Here is a 12,237-nt window from a genome sequence, read left to right as displayed (position 1 = left end):
GCTAGAAGGCAGCAGAGCCCACATGCCTGTCTTTTGCACCACGTTGCTTCTAATATTTTTTATTTTTATTTTTTTGAGATGGAGTCTCACTCTGTCACTGAGGTTGGAGTGCAGTGGCACGATCTCGGCTCACTGCAAGCTCTGCCTCCCAGTTCACGCCATCCTCCTGCCTCAGCCTCCCGAGTAGCTGGGACTCCAGGCGCCTGCCACCATGCCCAGCTAATTTTTTTGTATTTTTAGTGGAGACGGGGTTTCACCGTGTTAGCCAGGATGGTCTCAATCTCCTGACCTTGTGATCTGCCTGCCTCGGCCTCCCAAAATGCTGGGATTACAGGCATGAGCCACTGCGCCCGGCCACGTTGCCTCTATTATTTCTACTTTCTGAGCCCTCAGGGCTGTGTCCTGGGCCTGGCACTGCCATCCACACACTGTGTGACCCTAGCAGGTCTCTTCTCTCTAGCCTCGGTTTCCTCCTTTAAAGTGAGGGGATTAAAGTATTCCTAGCAGTCTGAGCATGGTGGTTCACACCAGTAACCCCAGCACTATGGGAGACCGAGGCGGGAGGATCACTTGGGCCCATGAGTTCGAGACCAGCCTGGGCAACATGGCGAAACCCCATCTCTACTAAAAATACAAAAATTAGCTGGGCGTGGTGGCAGGCGCCTGGAGTCCCAGCTACTCGGGAGGCTGAGGCAGGAGGATTGCTTGAACCTGGGAGGTTGAGGCTGCAGTGAGCCCAGATCATACCACTGCCAGGGTGACAGAGTGAGACCCTGTCTGAAAATAATAATAATTAATAAATACGTAAATAAAATATTCATAGCAGAGTGAGGAAGTTGGACTAGATCATTGTTGTTTAAACTACACTCCAGGAAATCCTGGACAAGGATTTGGATCCCAGGTTCATGAAAGCGTCCAAGCAATCAGCTTGTAAGGAATGTTCTGGAACCTACCCTACTTTAATTTTTTGTTTTTACTTTCCAGAGATTTTCATTGAAGTGTAACACACATACAGAAATGTGCACAAATTGTGTTACTTCTCACTGAAGTTTCAAAAACTGAACACACCTGTGTAATCAACTAGCTGTCCCCAACCCAAAGCCACCCCATGCCCTTCCAATCATTAACCCTCCAAGGCTAACCCCCATCTCAGCTTCTGTCACCACAGATCAGCTTTGCCCACCCTTGAACCTCATATAAATGGCATCGTACTATGTGTTCTCTCTTGAGACTGGCTTCTTCTGGCAACATTATGAGATTCATCTGTGGCATTGCAGGAGGTATAGTCTCATTGTTGTATGTTGAATGTACTGCAATTTCCTGATTTGTCAACTCTGGATGGATGTTTGTTTCTGGCTTTTTGCTGTTAGGTATAGTACTGCTAGGAAGGTTCTCTTCCATGTCTTTTGGTGAACGTGTATTGGTGTTTCTGTTGGGTGTGTTCTAGTTGCTGAGTAGCAGGGTGTTTGTCTCAGCTTTAGCAGTTATTGTAAAAGTGTTTTCCAAAGTGGTTGAACCACTTTCACTTTCATTCCCAGCAGCAGCAAATGAATGAGAATTCCACTTGCTCCTTGTTTTGTCAGTGGTGAGTGTATAAAGGTACCAACCATATATGGTGGTTTTCATTTGCATTTCCCTGATGATCAGGGAGGTAGAACACCTTTTTGTGTTTATCGGCTACTTGATTTTTCTTTGTTTTTGTTTTTTGAGAGAGGGCCTTGCTCTGTTACCCAGGCTGGAGTGCAGTGGCCCGATCGTAGCTCACTGCAGCTTCAACCTCCAGGCTCAGGCGCTTCTCCCATCTCAGCCTCCTGAGTAGCTGGGACCACAGTCGTACACCACCACACCCAGCTAATTAAAAACAAAATTTTTTTTAATTGACAGGGTTTTACCATGTTGCCAAGCCTGGTCTCGGACTCCTGGGTTCAAGGGATCCACCCACCTTGGCCTCCTAAAGTGCTGGAATTACAGGCATGAGCCACCACACCTGGCCCTTTATTGGCTATTTGGAAACCCTCATTTGTGAGGTTCCTATTTATGTCTTTTTCTATTTTAAAAAAATTGGGATATATGACCTTTTTATTGATTTGTGAGTTATTTATACATTCTTGAGTACAAGTCATTTGTCTGGTGTATGTATTGCAAATGTCCTCTCCCCCTTTGTGGCTTACCTTTTCATTCTCAGTAGTATATTTTGGATAAAAGGATTTGATATTTAACTTTACTAAAGTTCACTCCATCAGCTTTTTTCCTTTATGGTTAATGCTTTTAGAATTTAAGAATTCCGTGGATACCCCTATATCATGAAGATATTCTACTATTTGTGTTCTAAAAACTTAATAATTTTGCCTTTTACTTTGGGTCTGCCATCCGATTTTTACGTAGGGTAGGGGAGTCAAAATACATTTTGTTCTTGTTTTTTTGTTTTTTTTTTCTTTTTTGTTTTCTTTTATTTACTTGTTTTTTTGAGACAGAGTCTCACTCTGTTGCCCAGGCTGGAGTGTAGTAGCGTGCGATCTCGGTTCACTGCAACCTCCGTCTGCTGGGTTCAAGTGATTCTCCTGTCTCAGCCTCCCGAGTAGCTGGGATTACAGGCACCCACCACCATGCCTGGCTGATTTTTGTATTTTTAATAGAGGTAGGGGTTTCACCATATTGGCCAGGCTGGTCTTGAACTCCTGACCTCAAGTGATCCACCTGCCTTAGCCTCCCAAAGTGCTGGGATTATAGGCATGAGCCACCGCGCCTAGGCCAGAATACATTTTTTTTTCCATATGGGTATTTAATTCAGCAGCATAGGCCGGGCGCGGTGGCTCAAGCCTGTAATCCCAGCACTTTGGGAGGCCGAGATGGGAGGATCACGAGGTCAGGAGATCGAGACCATCCTGGCTAACACGGTGAAACCCCGTCTCTACTAAAAACACAAAAAAATTAGCCGGGCGTGGTGGCGGGCGCCTGTAGTCCCAGCTACTCGGGAGGCTGAGGCAGGAGAATGGCGTGAACCCAGGAGGCGGAGCTTGCAGTGAGCTGAGATCCGGCCACTGCACTCTAGCCTGGGCGACAGAGCGAGACTCCATCTCAAAAAAAATTAATTAATTAATTAATTCAGCAGCACCATTTATTATAACAATCATTCTTCTCCCTTCAGGACAGTTTTACCTTTGTCACAAATCAATATCCATTTATATGTGGGTTTCCAAACACTCCATTCTACTGTCTATTTGTCTTATCTTTGTTCTAGTACTACAATGTCTTAAATACCATAGCTTTAAATTAAGTGTTAATATTTGACAGGGTAAACCCCCAGTTTTGCTTTTCTTCTTTAGGATTACTTTGGTTCTTCTTGACTCTTTGCATTTCTTTTTATTTTTTGTAAGTTATTTTTATTGAGACGGGGTCTTCCTATGTTGCCTAGGCTGGTCTTGAACTCCTGGGCTCAAGTGATCCTCCCTCCTTGGCCTCTCAAAGTGCTGGGACTATAGGCATGAACCACCAAGCCCAGCCAACCCTGCATTTTCATATACACTTAAATCTCATACTTCAATTAAAAAAAAATTGTTACACTGAGCGTGGGGGCTGAGCGTGGTGGCTCACGCCTATAATCCCAGCACTTTGGGAGGCTGGGGTGGGCAGATCAGTTGAGCTCAGGAGTTCGAGACCAGCCCGGGCAACATGATGAAACCCTGTGTCTACAAAAAATACAAAAATTAGCTGGGCTTAGTGGCACGTGCCTGTGGTCCCAGTTACTCTGGAGGCTGAAGTGGGAGAATCACTTGAGCGCAGGAGGCGGAGGTTCTAGTGAGCCGAGATCGCACCACTACATTCCAGCCTGGGTGACAGAGCGAGACCTTGTCTCAAAAATAAATAAATAGGCCGGGCGCGGTGGCTCAAGCCTGTAATCCCAGCACTTTGGGAGGCCGAGGCGGGTGGATCACGAGGTCAGGAGATCGAGACCATCCTGGCTAACATGATGAAACCCCGTCTCTACTAAAAATACAAAAAACTAGCCGGGCGTGGTGGCGGGCGCCTGTAGTCCCAGCTACTCGGAGGCTGAGGCGGGAGAATGGCGTAAACCCGGGAGGTGGAGCTTTCAGTGAGCCGATATCGTACCACTGCACTCCAGCCTGGGCGACAGAGCGAGACTCCGTCTCAAAAAAAAAAAAAAAAAAATAAATAAATAAATAAATAAATAAAATTGGGGAAGGGACAGAAGTTAATACAAACCTATGTAAAGTAGAATTCAAAGAGTACACAGCAGGTGAGGAGTGAAAAATCATTTTCCTTCCTTCCCTGGGTCTTTCATTTTCTTTTTTCAGAGGCCACCATCCTTCCAGAAATGTCTACGCGTATACAAGCACATCCTTGCTCTTTCTTTAACAAAGAGTAGCATATTGTACACGTTGTTCCGTAGCTTGTTTTTTTCCTCCTAATATATCTTGTAGACCTTGCTATTTTAGTGGTTGCCTGGGATTCTTTTATGACATTGATAATCTTTTTAACTTGGCCCAAATTAGGTTGTTTCAGTCTTTGTTCTCACTACAAGCAATGCTGCGCTGACTTTCTTGGACCTGCGTTTTTGATGCACAGCCATTTGTAGGGTAAATTCTTAGAACTGGACTTAGCAATATCTCATTGTCTGGCTGCAGTGTTGGGCTTCTGCATACAATTCTTTTTGAAGTCTGAAGACCCTGGATTTGAGGCTCCTTGAGGACCCTTCTGTTCTAATAGTCTGTGGCTCTAAGTTGAGTCCTAGATTATGGTTATCTAATTTTGAGTTCTATTCACAGACCCTAGACTCTTTTTGTCTTTCTAAGCTCAGACCCCAGTCCTGAGACCCTGAACCCAAGTTCCTCAGTCTTGAAATTAGAGATCAGCTTGGCATAGTGAAGGAACAGGGTTCAGAGTGCACAGTGACTGGGTTGTGAAGCCCAGCTCTGCCCCGTCTCCCTTCCCACTGCCCTGCTTCAGCTGGGTGGCCTTGGGCTAGATTCTTTACCTCTCTGAGCCTTGGTTCTATCTTCTGTATGTCAAGGGGACTGTATGGGAGCCAGGCCCTTGTCTCTAGGATTCTCGATTTCTGATTCTCCAGCTTTGATACCCAGCCTGGGTCCCTCACCTCTGTCTGGCTTCTCCCATATCCACTGTCTGATTCTGTCCACTTGAGCTCAGTCTAGCACAGGGTTTAAGAGGGGAGCTTTGGAATCAGACCAACTTGTCCTTCTCAGACACTTACTACTTCACTTCTCTGGACCTCAGCATCCTCATCTCTAAAAGAGAGGTAATAATACTGCCCTCCCACGCTGACAGAATTGCTGTCACACAGCAAGCCCACAAGAAATGCTGGCTGCTGCCGCTATTATTAGTATTATCTCACATTCTTGTTCCCGGTTCCACAGTTTTGGTTCTGGAAAGGCAGCTTGATAGAGAATCACTGACTGCCTTCCATCCCATCATCGTGTAGCTGTAGGGCTCTGTGGGGTCCTGGAGTCCAGAGCCTATGACCTGGCCACATAGTAGGAGATTCCATCACTGTGTGACAAACCACCCAGAACCCAGAAACTGAAAGAATAGCAGTTGATTATTTTGCATGATTCCATGGGTCAACTCAGTGGTTCTTTGGCTGTTCTCGCTTGGGCACACTGTGGCAGCATTCAGCTGCTGTCCAGACTGGACTGGTAAGTGAAGAATGGCTGTGGATGCTGGCTGTTGGCTGGCACGCCTTGGTTCACTCACCCTCCAGCAGGCCAGCCTGGGCTTCCTTAAATGGGGGCTGCTCTGAAGGCTGAGGCTCTGGAATTCACACAGCATCACTTCTGCCACATCCAATTGGCCAAAACAAGTCATAAGGCCAGCTCAGACCAAGGAGTCTGGACTCAGGGATAAATGGACCCCATCTGCTGATGAAGAAGCATCACAATATTGTGGCCACATCTACCATGGAGCTCAGTAATTGTGTGTTGAATGAATGAGAGGTGACAGAGGTCACTTGACCACTTTGAGCCTCCGTGTCCACATGTGTAAAAGGAATCTACTCATGCCCATTTCAATGTAAGGTCGCCATGAGGAATTAAAATGATGTAATTGAGAGAATGCACAGCACAGGTTCTCAATATACAATAACCATTGTGGATATTTTATTTTATTTATTTGTTTGAGAGAGTCTCACTCCATCACCCAGGCTGGCCGGCAGTGGCACAATCTTGGCTCACCGCAACCTGAGCCTCTGGGACTCTACCTTAGCCTCCCGAGTAGCTGAGACTACAGGTGCACACCGGCACGCCCAGCTAATTTTTGTATTTTTTATAGAGACGGGGTTTTGCCACGTTGCCTAGGCTGGTCTTGAACTCCTGGGCTCAAGCCATCCACCTGCCTTGGCCTCCCAAAGTGTTAGAATTACAGGCTTGAGGCACTACACCTGGCTCATTGTGGATATTTTAACCAAAGCTCTTTCCTGGGTCTTCCCTAAGTCCTAAGTCCTTTTGTTCATTAGTCCAAAGTGACATTGTACAACCAGCCATTTAGACAATAACTGTGTCCAGATAAGTTTCCCACTTGTTACCATCTTTACATGCCTTGTCTTCCTAGCACTTAGACCATCCTTTCTGCTTTTGTGTTTCTTTTTTTTTTTGTATTTTTTAGTAGAGACGGGGTTTCACCGGGTTAGCCAGGATGGTCTCGACCTCCTGACCTTGTGATCCGCCCGTCTCAGCCTCCCAAAGTGCTGGGATTACAGGCTTGAGCCACCGCGCCCGGCCCGCTTTTGTGTTTCTTTGGCACAATGGGGTCGGTAAAGTTTGCTCAAACCCCTCAGAAATAAGCATCAACGTGGCAAACTGACTGTAGGTCAGAGAGTGCAAACTAGAAACTGTTTGTTTTGGCCTGCAGAACATTTAATAATAATCGGTATTAGAATTTGAATTGGTTGCTGTATTAGTTCGTTTTCATACTGCTGTAAAGATCTGCCCGAGACTAGGTAGTTTATAAAGGGAAGAGGTTTAGTTGACTCACAGGTTCAGCATGGCTGGGAAGGCCTCGCGAAATTTACAATCATGGTGGAAGGCGAAGGGGAAGCAAGGCACCTTCTTCACAAGGCAGCAGGAGAGAGATGTGCTGAGTGAAGGGGGAAGAGCCCCTTATAAAACTATCAGATCTTGTGAGAACTCACTATCACGAGAAGAGCATGGGGGAAACTGCCCTCATGGTTCAGTTACCTCCACCTGGTCTCTTCCTTGACACGTAGGGATTATGGGGATTACAATTCAAGGTGAGATTTGGGTGGGGACACAAAGCCTAACCATATCAGTTGCTAACATTTATTTTATTTTATTTTATATTATATTATTTTATTTTATTTTAGAGACAGAATCTTGCTCAGTTGCCCAGGCTAGAGTACAGTGGTACAGTCATAGCTCACGGCAGCCTCAAACTTGGGCTGAAGCAATCCTCCTACCTCAGCCTCCCAAAGCACTGGGATTTCAGGCATGAGAGTTACTAACATTTATAATCAGGAGATTTTACAAAACAATCTTAGGTTTCCAAATTCTCTTGAAATTGCACCATCTGGGTCAGGTGTGGTGGCTCACGCCTGTAATCCCAGCACTTTGGGAGGCTGAGGCGAGCAGATCACTTGAGGTCAGGAGTTCAAGACCAGCCTGACCAACATGGTGAAACCCCGTCTCTACTAAAAATATGAAAAAAAAAAAAAATTAGCCGGGCGTGGTGGCAGGTACCTGTAATCCAAGCTACTTGGGAGGGTGAGGCAGGAGAGTCACTTAAACCCAGGAGGTGGAGGTTGCAGTGAACTGAGATTGCACCACTGCACTCCTGCCTGGGTGACAGAGTGAGATTCTGTCTCAAAAAAAAAAAAAAAAAAAAATTGCACCATCTGTCATCTTCAGCCTCCCTCCCTCATGGGGCACTGGGCTGGAGCTAAACCCTGGTGAAGGATACTCTCTTGGACCCATTGGTGGCTCATGAAGTTGGTTTGGTGAGTCATTACTGGACATGTGGAAAGGTGAAGTATAGCAGAACAGAAAATATCAGTGTATTGCCCATAGTTACTAGGGCAAGGACTGTTCTGTGGAATTAAGTCTAGTTATGTGTGTTCATGTGTGGGTGACTTGGGTTGCAGGGTAAAATGTATCTTTTACTGTGAGTTGTAATACGAAATCTGAAAGCCCCTGATCCACTTTGGCACAAGCTCTACCTATTCTGACTCACTCTAAAGTTACCTCCTCCCTCGTACGCATTTGAGCTTGGGACCAATGAGTGTCAGGTTGGCTGCTGGAGATTAAAATGGCTCCCTGCAATCTGCTAGGGACTGGCAGTGCCCATGTGTTTTTCCCTGGCTTTCAGGTCTATTCCCCACTCTGAGCATTTGTAAGTGAGAAATGTGTACTATGAATAAATCATCCCTGCTCAGCAAGCAGATTCCTGCTCTACCTGCCTGGTCCGGGCTCTAGGATCCCCAACCCAGCTCCTAGACACCCAGTCTCTGACCCCTGCTCTCTTCTGCCCACCCAGGAGAACCCGTACGTCATGCGGCGGCCCAACTTCCAGGCCTTGTCAGGGAATGAACGCTTCGAGGGCTTCTGCGTGGACATGCTGCGGGAGCTGGCCGAGCTGCTGCGCTTCCGCTACCGCCTGCGGTTGGTGGAGGATGGGCTGTACGGGGCACCCGAGCCCAACGGCTCCTGGACAGGCATGGTTGGCGAGCTCATCAACCGGGTACGGCTGGGCTGGGGCTGGGGAAGAGGCATGGACCCGGCGAGTGAGGGAGGGCAGGCAGCTGGGCAGCCAGTCGAACCTTAGAAGCAGTCAAACCTTAGAACCTTAGAAGTCAAACCTTAGAATTTGGCCGGTGGCAGAAGTGGAAGGAGCCATGAAGGGCTCCTCAGACCACCTCACTGATGTTGTGCTGTATGCCTGTGCCTGGCGGGTGCCATGGGATGGGACAGAGGAGGAGAGGTGGTACATGCATCGAGAGATGGTACATGCATCACCACCTGTGTCCTGCTTTGCCAAATGCCCCTGTCGTGCCACCTTGGATTAGTCGGTGTGCAAAGATTTGTTAAGTGAATGAAAGAGACATGGAGTGGCGAACAGGAAAAGGTCTGAGGTGGTCAAAGGCTTCCTGCAGGAGGCAGGGCTGAGAGCAGGAAGTGCACCTCACCTGTGTGCTATGCCCAGCACCTGCCAGGGAGGGCCTGGCACGTTATGGACCTGGAGGGTTGCGTGTAGAACTCACACATTCACCCGTTCAGTGGGTGTTTATTGAGCACCTACTATGTTCCTTGCTCCTTGCTGGACATGGGATCCCACTATTAGTACAGTGGATCTGGACCCCGCCCCCAGGAGCTTAGAGTCTCTTTGGGGTGCAAGACAGCAAATGACCACAGCACAGAGCCATCTGGGCTTTGATGGGGGAGCTCAGAGGAGGGGCCCAGAGAAGGTTCCTGACCCAGTCAGGCATCCTGGGGGGCTTCCCAGAAGAGATGATACCCAAAGTGATTCCCAAAGGACATGAAGGAGTCAGCAAGGTGAAGGGGGTGTGGAAGGGGAGCGTATTTGGAGCAGAGGAAATAGCATCTACAAAGGTGGGGTGATACGAGGGAGTGGGGTGCACTGGAGAAACCAGAAAGGCCTGAGCATGGACAGGATTTGGTTGCAGCTGAGGAGGGATGGAAAGCAGGGCCATGGGAGGTGGCAGGCAAGGGTGCAGTGGAAAGGATCTTTGGGCATCAGACAATCCTGGATTTGAATCCTTAAGTGTCATTTCTCTTCTCTGAACCTCAGTTTTCCCCTCCCTAAGATGGGGATAATAATACCTTGCAGGTCTATAGTGAGGGTTACGGGACATGGGGACAAGTACCTCACACATTGCTTGGCAGATACTAGGGGACTGAAATGTAGTTCCTCTTTTTATTCCAGGTGGGAGAAACTATGGGCGCAACTGCCCAGAGGCAGGACTGTGCCCTGGGAGATAAGTAGGCCCCTGGTTAGGACACGCCCAGAGCTGGTGTGCAGAGCAAGAGACTGTGGCCAGAGATGGCCAGGGCGGCCTTGACGTTAGACTTTACTGAGCTCATCAGAGATTCTCACCCTCCTCTCTCTCATGCCAGAATTTACAGCATCCAACCCCCTGAACATCACCAGGAAAGACACGAGAGGGCCACTTTGCTTGACAAGGACGTTTATCCCTTAGGGCACTGACTTTCAAAAGTTATTTTGATAGCAGAACTTTTTTTCCAATTGCAAGCTCCCTCAGAACCCTGGGCAAGAGCAGAGCTGCTCTGGTGGAGGCAGAGATAGGGGGGCCTCCTGCCCTACCCCACAGGCAGGCCCCGAGGCGCTGCCCCATAAAACTGCCAGCTGGCTTGAAAACTTCTGCCCCAGGGTGAGTTTTAAGGTCAGGGTGAATTTTATTGTTATTATTATTTTATTTATTTATTTATTTTGGAGACAGAGTCTCCTCTGTTGCCCAGGCTGGAGTGCAGTGGCACGATCTCTGCTCATAGCAACCTCTGCCTCTCTGCAACCTCCACCTCCCAGGTTCAAGCGATTCTCCTGCCTTGGCCTCTTCTGAGTAGCTGGGATTACAGGTGCGCCACCATGCCTGGCTGCTTTTTGTATTTTTTGGAGCAACGGGATTTCGTCATGTTGGCCAGGTTGGTCTTGAACTCCTGGCCCCAAGTGATCTGCCCACCTCACCTCCAAAGTGCTAGGATTACAAGTGTGAGCCACTGTACCCAGCTCAGGGTGAATTTTAAAGCCTGAAGCCCAAAGAGGCCCCTGGTGAGACAGGAGATGAGTAGCCCCAGAGCTGACAGCTCTATGCCCACCTGAGGGTGTAGGCTTTCTCGTGACCTGTTTCCACAGCCTGATCTTTAGTCACGTAGGCTCAGAAATATTCTTTCATCTGGTATCCCAGAAATAAGCAGGCTCCAAGGGAGTAGCCCTGCACCTGAAGTCACTCTGAACTGGATGCCCTTTTTTCACCAACACAGAAGTCTGGAACAGTCCTTATTTACAGCTGTCTGACCTTTGTGTCTCAGGGCCTACTCAGTAGTGTGGGGTGAGAGGATTTGGGGCCTGGGGCCAGCAAAGTGTGGCAGCCAGGAGTGTTTCTGGTTGGCTGTTTGAATCTTAGCTCTGCTGTGCACTGGTTGTGTGGCTTTGGGCAAGTGCTTAACATTTCTTTAGGTTGTAGTTTGTTCTACTGTAAAATTGGGGAATTACAGTCCTTTAGCACATAGGGTTGTTCTGAAGAACAACATGCAATGAAGAACTTAGAACAGGGCTTGGTGCATAGTGGGTGCTGTATGCATGTGTCCTTTTTTTTTTTTCCTTTGAGACTGGATCTCTCTCTGTCACCCAGGCTGGAGCACAGTAGTGCAATCACAGCTCACTGAGGCCTCAACCTGCTGGGCTCAAGTGATCCTCCCACCTCAGCCTCCCGAGTTGCTGGGACTATAGGCATATGCCACCATGCCCAGCTAATTTTTGTGGTTTTTGTAGAGATGGGGTCTGGCCCTGTTGCCTAGGCTGGTCTTGAACTCCTGGGCTTAAGCAATCCTCCCACCTCAGCCTTCCAAAGTGCTGGGATTATACTATTTTTATTATTGTTATTATTCATACTGGCATAGCCAGCACATACATAGATTTGTGTGTTCATCCATTTTCCATTCAGCCAGTATTTGTTGGGTGTCTACTGTATACCAAGCCCTATGCTATACCCCGGGGATACCATGGTGAACAAGCCCGATGTGCTCTTATTGAGTGGGCTAAAGGGTGTGGGCCTCAGCAGAAAGCCCATGGGATGCCCTTGAAGAGTTTTTGGGTTTTGTTGTTGTTGTTGTTTGTTTGTTTGTTTTGTTTTTCTGAGACGGACTCTTGCTCTGCTGCCCAGGCAGGCTGGGGTGCCGTGGGGTAATCTTGGCTCACTGCAACCTCTGCCTCCTGCGTTCAAATGATTCTCCTGCCTCAGCCTCCTGAGTAGCTGGGGCTACAGGCGCATGCCACCACACCTGGCTAATTTTTGTATTTTTAGTAGAGATGGGTTTCACCATGTTGGCCAGGCTGGTCTCAAACTCCTGAATTCAGGTGATCCACCTGCCTCAGCCTCCCAGAGTGCTGGGATTACAGGTGTGAGCCACCGTGCCCGGCCACCCTTGAAGGGTTTTGATCTGGCTCAAGTGAATTGGCCCTGGGGTTGGGGGAAGCAGTGGTAACAGGAAG

The 12,237-nt window shown here is 48.1% G+C and overlaps 1 protein-coding gene across 8 annotated transcripts in view; it reads left to right on the top strand.

Moving 5' to 3' along the window:
- The window catches only part of LOC105495618 (glutamate ionotropic receptor kainate type subunit 5), an 83,792-nt gene that overhangs the window by 25,535 nt on the left and 46,020 nt on the right, over positions 1-12,237 (top strand). For all 8 annotated transcript variants that reach the window (XM_071088170.1, XM_071088171.1, XM_071088168.1 and 5 more), the window contains one exon: positions 8,524-8,727. In XM_071088170.1, coding sequence (XP_070944271.1) covers positions 8,524-8,727 — 204 coding nt within the window. The remainder of the gene's footprint in view (positions 1-8,523; positions 8,728-12,237) is intronic.

The sequence above is a fragment of the Macaca nemestrina genome, chromosome 20 (genome assembly GCF_043159975.1).
Source record: "Macaca nemestrina isolate mMacNem1 chromosome 20, mMacNem.hap1, whole genome shotgun sequence".
NCBI classification, from domain to species: Eukaryota; Metazoa; Chordata; class Mammalia; order Primates; family Cercopithecidae; genus Macaca; species Macaca nemestrina.
This window is presented reverse-complemented; position numbering and strand designations above follow the sequence as displayed.